The sequence below is a fragment of the Oratosquilla oratoria genome, chromosome 3 (assembly GCF_046742065.1).
Source record: "Oratosquilla oratoria isolate Oo_2021 chromosome 3, ASM4674206v1, whole genome shotgun sequence".
Lineage (NCBI taxonomy): Eukaryota > Metazoa > Arthropoda > Malacostraca > Stomatopoda > Squillidae > Oratosquilla > Oratosquilla oratoria.
The window spans coordinates 67,463,801-67,473,515 of NC_134779.1; the positions used below are offsets into that span (position 1 = coordinate 67,463,801).

Consider the following 9,715-nt stretch of genomic DNA (forward strand, 5'->3'; position numbering starts at 1 on the left):
ATGCCAAACGTCAGGTCTTGTTGTTTTGTCAACTTTGGGTTTCTCTTTACACGTTCCAATGTTTTCTTTTATTTGTGCATTTATTCTGGCTGGCGCCAGACGATCTTATTCAGCCGAAGGAAACCCGATATACAGAAAAAGGGCTAAACCTATCTCAGTGAACCCATCCATCGCCACTGTTGGTATTTATAGGGTGCTGATTGCATAATGGGGTAGGCCGTCTTTAAAATTTCCATCCTTCTCCCACCCCACATCTATCCACCTTAGCTCTTTGTGGGTGAAGGGGCATTCCTGTTCAGACCCACTGCTCTGGTCACGAGATTCAGGGTTTTAAGAACTTGAATGATATGCTTACAGACCAGAGTAACGCAGCATTTTTTATATATAATGAGAGATTACTCTCCACTCAAGGAAGAATGCTGATCCCGTTTAACTAGTGCGATGCCTCATTAATCTCCCCCTTAGATGCGACTCCATTAATAAGCGCTTGTTATGGGTAGCCAGACACCTGATATAATTATCTTTTTATTTCTAAAGTTGTTCCGATTACCGTTAGGCGATTTTATTACTTCCTTCTAACCACCACCACCCCCTACAGGCCCAGTATGATGTGTGTGGAGGTCCTTGGTTCGCCCATGGGAAATGCGGCAAGGGGCTCTTCTGTCTTCGGGATGAGTCGGACTTCAACAGCGACGGTATTTGTATAAGATCAGGAGGGAAGCCCATAGTCTTTCCCGGTGTCCACATATCTACGTACTCACCAGTAAACGGTTAATCGTCTAACCGATCACTATTACTCGGGAAGGACACTTTTTTTTTTTTTTTTTTTTTTTTTGCAAAGTCTGTCGTGCCTAGTCTCTTTGTAGAGAAAGTGTCGGCTGTAGTGTTGACAATTTTCTCTCTCTTTTTTTTTTTTACATTTAAGACTGCCCAATGCATATATATCTTTATTTTTGTGTAATCAAATAAATCAAAACCAGGATTTTTTTTGTTTTTTTTTTCTTCCTTTTACATTGATCTCCTTCACTGTAACGTTACTAAAACTGAATGAAATCGTTATCATGCCACAACGACAGAGTTGACGGTTTCTCAACCTTCTTCTCATCGGATTCAAACTTATTGGCCCACAGCAGGACCGGACCGTCCCAAGAAAGGAGAGGGAGATAAGACGACCTTTGTGCTTCACTGTGGTGGCTTAATTCGGCAGGAGTCGAGGTTCAATCCTCCAGTGACAGTACAGGAACGCTTTCTGCCTCTCCCTGATATTTTTGCATGCGCCTATTCAACAGAGTGGAAACACTCTGGTGTTACTAAAACTAAGAGACTATAGCCGTGTGTCATGCAACTTAAGGACTACATTAATAAAACTTGCCGGCGAGAGCTATGCGTGTACATAAAAACATAAAAATGAAAGAGAATGCAAGAGACCATAAAGCCTACACTAGGCAGTTCCATGTTCATTACCATCTATCACCCCATCCATAAAGTTGTCTAACCTTTCCTTAAAACAACCGTTAGTTTCAGAGCTCACTACATTCGTTGGCCGCTGTTGGTAAACCAGTTCTTGCCTATTTCCTTCTTCAATCTAAATTTGTCCAATTCAAATCCATTACTGCGAGTCCTGCCCTGTTGTCTTGATATGATAATCTTGCTTGCATCTCCTTGCAAGGTAAATTTCTGAGCCCATGTATCGTTTTGGTCATTCTCCTCTGTACTGATTCTAGTAAACCAATATATATATATATATACATATATATATATACATATATATATATATATATATATATATATATATATATATATACACTGAGTTAAACACCACAGCATTATCGCAATTATTTATCTTCCTAATATTTTCAATTCTCCTCACTACAGTTCTAACTTTGGGAGGGTGATCGTAAACTAACTGTCCAAAGTTATCCATTTTAATAACACAATTTGACGTTTCGACTTAAGGAGTCATTCTCAAGATAATAAGAATTCAACACGACACAACACAGGCGCAGAACAACTACATCTTTACAGACTGAACAAAGCGACGTCTTTCCATATACATGGAAAGGGTTACAATAGTGTGTGGGCCGTTGACCTGTCCCGAGCTGATCGTCTCAGAGGAGGGGGAGAGGGAGGGGAAAAAGGGGTTGGGGCAGTAGGCAATGTTAGAGGGGTGGACATAATCCCATTATTGGTGGTATTAGTGCTCACATGTCTGGAGGAGCTACTGAATAAGGGAATGGCCGTTACCATATTAGATTGTATATTAATGCTAGGAGCCCATTCCCTGATATACATAGCCTCTAGCATCCTCAATTCTCTAACATCCTTACAATGTCTAATTACTTCAGTGTTGTTAACAATGGTTGCTCTATCAAGGGAAGATTGATGCTCGTGCTGAAAATTATTCTTAATCGCTCCCTGTTGGAAATGGAGCGTTAGCCGACGGCTGAGACTACAGGTCGTAAACCCAATGTATGCACATTCGTAGAGCGCGTAGTCTCCATAACTACAGTTAAATCTGTACACCACATTGGTTTTTGACAGAGTCCCAGACTTGCCAGACAAATAATTTTTCAGCACTAGGGAGCAAGTGCGGGGGCTCTTGTAAAAAATCACCATTCGTAATCACCTTTTAGAACAAGCCGCTGTCTACGACAATTCAACGTGTTTTTGATCCAACCTAGCAGGTTAATTGCTTATTCCATGCAAAGCAAGTTTAGTAGTATTCTGAGAACAGGTGAGCCAAGCCACCGTGGTGAGGTACAAAGACTGAATCATCTCCCTCTGTGGATAGTCTAGTCCTACATACTGAACTCGATGGCATCTTCGGGTGATGTTAAAGAATGCCTCTGATAACTCCTTCGCTGTAGTTACGTAATTTGTTGAGAAAAAATAATTCTTAATTATTCCATTGATAAGATTCTTGAAGGTTGTTTTTTTTTCACATCAGATGCAGTACTATTAATAGACCTTTAGAGAGCCTTTCACAATATCAGTCACTTTTTAACGATTTAGGATATTTTTACTTACAAAGACACAGTGTACGGTACCTGGATTGTTTATCACAACGGGAGGAGATGACAAGTGGAATGTCCCAAAGCTCTATGTTGGGTCTTATAGTAGTCTCCCTAGATGTTGTAGACCACAACACCGATATTCATGCAAAATTTATAGATGGATTTAGTTTGGTTGGAAAAAAAAAAATCAACGCCAAAATGCAGGATGCTATTAGTGAGAGTGGGAGGAAGTGAGGGTGAGCAAATTGTTGTTTACCGATGACACTGCACTTATGTTAAGGGGAGTTTAAAGCTTGTGGCGGAATTTGGGGGGTTTGTGAAAAGAGAAAGCTGAAAGTAAATGTGAACAAAGTCAAGGTGATGAAAAGGGAGAGGGTGGCAGTGAATTGGAGGTAAGTTTTACATGAGAAAGGCTGGAGGAAGTGGAGAGATTTAGAAGTTTAGGGTCACATGCAGCAAGGAATGCAGGAGTGTGGGCAGAGGTAAAATATAGAATGAGGGAAGCATTTAAATGTCTAGGGGGGTTGAAAAGTGTCATAAGGAATAGTTATCTGGGGATGAATGCAAAAGAGAAGACTATATGAAGATGTCATTGTACTTATCCCACTGTATAGGGCAGAGATATGTCATTTAAGGGACGCAAAAAGGATGAGTTTAAGAGTGTTTTAGGATGACGTATTTAAGAATTGTGTTGGGTATTACAAGATTGAATAGCGTGAAAATGAGAGGTGAGGCAGATAACATGGGTGGAAAGGACGCTGGCAGATTGGGTTGGTGAAGGAATACTTTGATGGTTTAGGCATATGGAAAGAATCAGTGAAGAAAGACAACTAGACTAGTTTAAACGGCAGAATGTGTATGGAGTGAACTTGAAAGGAAGACCGAGAAAGGGATGGATGAATGGGGTCAAGGGGGCTTTGAGTAAAAGAGAAATGTCTGTTGAAATAGGTGTGAGTGGCGAGGGTTTGTGAATGGATGGTAAATAGACACGGCCTGAAAGGGTTTCTCCTTGTCGTTTGTGAATGGAGGATGAGGGAGGTAGATGAAATGAAGGGAGGTGAGCCAGCTTCGGCTGTTGAAGTGCTGTATGTTGCTGCATTGCTTCTGACCCAGTCAGTGGATAGGAAGCAGGGATGGAAACGAGGAGCTAAAATAAAAAGGAGGACAAACAGGTGTTGGATTGCTATGTAATGCCTGAAGGGTGAGTCAGTGCCTTGGCAGGAAACCTCATTCATTACAAGGTGGAGGCCTGTTGGTATATGTTTGTATAAGCCTTTTACCTTATTTAATCTTATTCTGTTTCTATGTTTTTTATTCTATATTATTTTATCTTATTTTTCATTTTGTTTTATTCTCATTCTATTTTGTTATTTTATCATTTCTTATTACATGTTATGTTATTTTTTCTTTTTATTCAATTTCCTTTCATTTGGCTTAGTTTTGTTTATTCTTTTTTTATTCTTGTTTGGTTTTTTACTATTTGATTTTATTCTATTTTATTTTATTTAAAGTCATTCTGTTTTATCCTCAGTATTTTTGTATGTTCAGCCTCCATATACATGGAGACATTTATCATGATTTCATAGCACAAACTCTGAATACATAATGAGCATGTACCCCTCTCCAGTGTCCCATTTCCATTACTAATCCAACACGAACAATGAAAGTGTCCTTTATACACAGACACGAAAGAAAATGAATAAACAAATAAAAGTAAAATAAGATAAAATAAAATAGAATAAGATCAAATAAAATGAAATATATCAAATAAATATATAAGAATATAACTTCCTTGTCGGTACTCTTCTCCAACAAACATAGAAATCGTACCTCTCGATTATTTCTTAACTTTGTATTTTCGTTATTTGTTGTTGTGTCTTTCGTTGTCTTTCTCGTGATTTAAGTTATCTTACCATACGCGTGTGTATTGGGCGAACGAGGATGAAAATCTCTCCTTTGACAACTATCGGCCGACATTTTTTTTTCTATGAAATCGTATATTTCATTGACTGAAGGTTCTATAATGTTCAGCCATTTTTATATGTAAAGATGCATGCTTCTAGTCATTTTGACGTGCGATTGCATTCTCTTAACACTCGTTTTACATATTCATTGCTAAAGAGAGCACTCGCGGTTTTGTGTCTATTATGAGGGAACATAAAATAGATCACATGGCACATGCGCTTTCCAGAAGTCAAGAAACCAGCTGAGCTGTGGGCTAGCCTGGTGGTGGTATTCACTTCCCACATACCCCAACCGGTCCTTGGGTGAAGCACTCGCCCCTGCTCCACCAGGGTACCCTCAACCCTGAACCCCGAAACCCGGGCCGAAGTCGCCCGCCCCGGGACCCATGAATAAAAAATCAGGAGGAACTCCAGCAAGGTTCTGAAGAAAGAGTCCGTCTTGCTCCCCAACTTTATTCCATTCGTTACATTGGTATCCTGAAGCCTATGATCAGTGGCTGACATTCTCGTGGCCTTGACACCTGAGGTGAGTGCCCGTGCATTCACTCCATCTGAAGAAGACGTCTAAGGGATCCTGCCATCCAAGAATCCCACGCTGGGGAATGTGCCGGACAAGAATCCTACCCGTCAACCCACACTCTTTAGTGACTTTAGTATATCTGTATTTAATACCTGGTTCATTTATGCCTATGTTTGCTCACGATGTGCGATTTGGCCAATCAGCGGTCACACGTGGCACCTCCCGACCAATCAGCTATCAGTAATCGGCGTAATCGAGGGAGCGAATCTGATCTTCGGAGACACAGAAGCCCCTGCTACCGTGAGAGGGTCGGGACCCCCTCCAGCACCGGAGGCCGGTCCCGCATTTCTCACCGGTGTCGCCAAAGACGCTACCGCATGCTTGACCGGGTCCCTGTGGGAAGAGGTAAACGAATCAGTCTGATGTGAGCAAGAGGAGGGCGAAAAGGAGAAGGAGGACGAGAAAGAGGAGGAGGAGGATGGGGGTGAGCTTAAGGACGTCATCTGAAAGCCTCTGAGAGCTTTCTTCAAGGACAGAAATCCACAAGGAGGTCCAATACCTCGTGGGGAAAGAGGAGAGAAGAAAAATGAGAAAGAGGATGAGCAGCGTAGTAGGGTAGGGTACCTTCTTCAGGTCCCCATTACATGTTTCTACCCTTTGGAGCACGTTGGAAATATACCAGGACAAACTGACATTCCTGGAGGCTGAAACCCTGCCACAATGTGACGACTCTCGAGCCAGCGGAGCTGTGGCTGGCTGTTGACACTACTTTTCCGTGTATTGAGTTCCAGAGAGTGCACGTGTGCGTCTCGGAAGAGTACCGCGTGCTTGCACTCACTAGGACCAGAAGGAAAAAATAACCAGCTGAAGAAAGAAAGATGAATGTGAACTTACATTGAGGCAGACCTCGCAGCAGAAGCACTCGTCCTTCCCTACGCCGTACTTGCATTTGCTTTCGTCCAGTTTCGGGCATCCGCTGCGACATATGCAGGAATGCGGTTTTTTAGGGGGTGCATATGGACATAACCTTATAATTGAGTGAATTTACACTAATCTTGATTGCTAAACAACTATTCATTAGTTCATTAACAGCATCCTGCATTTTGGTGTTTATTTTTTTTTTTTCAACCAAACTAAATCCATCTATAAATTTTGCATGAATATCGGTATTGTGGTCCACAACATCTAGGGAGACTACTACAGGACCCAACATAGAGCCTTGGGACATTCTACTTGTCATCTCCTCCCGTTGTGATAAACAATCCAGGTACGGTACACTGTGTCTTTGTAAGTAAAAATATCCTAAATCGTTAAAAAGTGACTGATATTGTGAAAGGCTCTCTAAAGGTCTATTAATAGTACTGCATCTGATGTGAAAAAAAAACAACCTTCAAGAATCTTATCAATGGAATAATTCAGAATTATTTTTTCTCAACAAATTACGTAACTACAGCGAAGGAGTTAACAGGGGCATTCTTTACCACGACCCGAAGACGCCATCGAGTTCAGTATGTAGGACTAGACTATCCACAGAGGGAGATGATTCAGTCTTTGTACCTCACCACGGTGGCTTGGCTCACCTGTTCTCAGAATACTACTAAACTTGCTTTGCATGGAATAAGCAATTAACCTGCTAGGTTGGATCAAAAACACGTTGAATCGTCGTAGACAGCGACTCGTTCTAAAAGGTGAAATCCCTAACTGGAAAAAAGAGTGAAGTTCCTCAGGGTTGTATTCTTGTGTCATCTCTTTTCAGTATACGTATCAGTATACTCTATCCCAACCTGTTGATGATACTAAGCTGTAAGGAACAACAGTCACTTGTATAAACTGGAAATTAAAAAAGATCCAGAATTCTAGATGAACTAGAGCAATGGTCGGAAGTATGGATCATGTGAAAATTATATCAGATAGGGTTACAACTTGTTTAGAAAAAAAATAAATCAAAGTGGTTAGTGAAAGAGATTTTGTCTCTCGCCAGAGAATACGAGATTCTAGGAGAGGAAGCACGCGAGCTTCAAAATTTCAGCTCTCACTAATCAACTTTATCTTCGGCCTGACCTTCCTTGTCTTCCTCATGCTGGCGACAGAGAGGTAAATGACTGCCTGTCCAGGGGACTTCTCTTTCATTTACCTCTGGTTCGCGCCAGGCCATTTTAGTCAACCAAGAGATCCCTAGATTGATTGGTTCCTTAGTTGTAGCATGTCACACTGTGCTATGGACGACCTCCCCCACCACGATCGGTCAGGGATACCTTAAGGAAAACCCGAGGGCACATGGCTTGTTCTCTTCTGCCACACAGGCATGAACCGCTTTCACACAGACATGCTGGGCAGTGCAATGTCTGGGTGGGTACACAGAAGGCTTTATTGTTAAGGTAAAGATAGTGAATCTGGTGGCAAGGTGTTAGACTGCCAATAAAGCATCAATCAAACCTGACAGGATGTAAGCTGAATAGTGATTACGTATGATGCCTTACAGCTAGCACCCATTTGGAGATATTAAAGGGAGTAGCAGAACGGAGGGATAGTATACAAGTTAAAAGGGATCAGCATTCGTCCTGGAGTAGAGATTAATCTCAATCTTAAAAGAATGTTGCGTGACTGATTGGTAAGCATTGAATGCATAAAACTATTACCAGAGCAGTGGGTGGGGATAGATAGGGGAGAGACAATAATGGGCTCTTGGGTAGAAGTGGGATGAGTGAAGGATGGATTAAAAACGTCAATATATTATGCACCCCCTCCCCCCCACACACACATACATGACGATGAAAGGGTTCGTTCCCGCATGGGGAAAAAACAGGAGCCAATAATTTTAATGTAAAAAATAGATATTTCATAAGGTTGGAATTTGGCTTCAGAAAAAGAAAAATGCGTAAGGCCATTTCTATATTGCATCCCCAAGAGTATGATATTCTAATAACTCTTCCTTCGCTGTTTAGAAAATATTAAACAGCAAAGTAGGGTTTGTGTCAAATTATCAAATTATCTCTATAAATATAGGGTTCATCAATATTCATCAGATTGGTTTGCGAAAGTGAATGAAATTTAGAGGTAGTAAATCTTGACAATAAATGTTAACGATAACTCAACAATACTAAATGCTACGAGGATTCATTCCAACTTCGAACACACGTCAGAAAAATCTATCACGACCGGTGAACCAACTGTTGTTTGTTGATGAAACTATGTTTGTAGCCGGGTAAGATTAAAGTCTAAAGCAGTTAGAGACGGAAATCAGGATGACATGTGATAGGAGAAAGTTGATGCTAAATGTGAAAAAAAAATCGGAGGTCAAACAACAAATACTCAAGAATGGAAAAATAATAAGCTGACAATTAACTCACCTTAGCGCAGATAGTGCAGCATTCGCAAACGCCAACAGCGATTCCCGCTGGACAGGTGGCGGGGTCCAGGGGATCGCAGTTGACGTCATCACACGGAGCGCATGACAACCCTTGGTTCCTGAGAGAGAGATAAAGAAAGACATGGAAATGGGGGACGGGAATTGTCATTGCGAAATCACCATGTCTTCAGAGGAAAGCAGAGCCCAGTTAAAGGTTAGAGCAACAAAAAGCTTCAGCCTATCCTCGACTATTGTTCCCTCACCCACACATTTATCGGTCTCATCACCTTAGTAAACGGGATGTGACGAGGTTGCCCACTTGCCGTACCTTTGGACGAAGGCGAGGATACCCAGGAGCAGGAGCAGGAGGTGAGGACCCGTCTGAAGACCCATGTTGACTGTAACGACGATGCCTCTTGCCACTGCGGGTGTTTAAAGAGGAACTGACGCTCCCTGGCGGCTGAGGCGACTTTTAAGTGGACCAGAAGGGCGCTGCTGGGATTCCCCAGTTCCCACGGGAGCATTTTTCTTCTTTGCAGCTTTTTTTTTTTTTTTTTTTTTTTTGCAGGTTGCCACATGCACGATCTATCTCAGATTGCCCATGGTAAATCGTTCAAGAACTCAGGTATGTGGAACAGTAAAAATTTTATGTGTGGTGACGGGAAAGGAAATAACAATAATGATAAATGAATAAATGGATAACATTAAATAACGTCGTTGTCATCAATGAGTGAGGAAGTGGGCCAGCATCAGAGCCTGTTGCCAGGGAGGATATCCCGTATAGAATACTAACTGCATAACATTTATGAAGCTGGGAAGGGAGATGTGGGTTTTTGTAAGTGCGTATGGGCCTGGTAGTGAGAAGAGC

General features: G+C 41.6%; 2 protein-coding genes across 3 annotated transcripts in view; one reads left to right on the forward strand and one right to left on the reverse strand.

Annotated features, from left to right (window-relative positions):
* The window catches only part of LOC143023643 (venom protein 302-like), a 25,275-nt gene extending 24,289 nt beyond the window's left edge, over positions 1-986 (forward strand). The window contains exon 3 of the mRNA XM_076182234.1: positions 599-986. Within this exon, the coding sequence (XP_076038349.1) occupies positions 599-775 (177 nt within the window). The 3' untranslated portion in view covers positions 776-986. The remainder of the gene's footprint in view (positions 1-598) is intronic.
* LOC143023665 (venom protein 302-like) overlaps positions 1-9,370 on the reverse strand; it is a 51,152-nt gene extending 41,782 nt beyond the window's left edge. Inside the window, exons 1-3 of one of the 2 annotated variants that reach the window (XM_076182289.1) lie at positions 9,176-9,370; positions 8,849-8,966; positions 5,416-5,891 (exon numbers count right to left, since the gene is read on the reverse strand). In XM_076182289.1, the coding sequence (XP_076038404.1) occupies positions 5,736-5,891; positions 8,849-8,966; positions 9,176-9,240 (339 nt within the window). In that variant the 5' untranslated portion in view covers positions 9,241-9,370 and the 3' untranslated portion in view covers positions 5,416-5,735. Of the gene's footprint in view, positions 1-5,415; positions 5,892-8,848; positions 8,967-9,175 lie in introns of those variants that run through there. The other variant, XM_076182272.1, reaches the window with a different exon arrangement.
* Between the last annotated feature and the right edge of the window lie 345 nt (positions 9,371-9,715).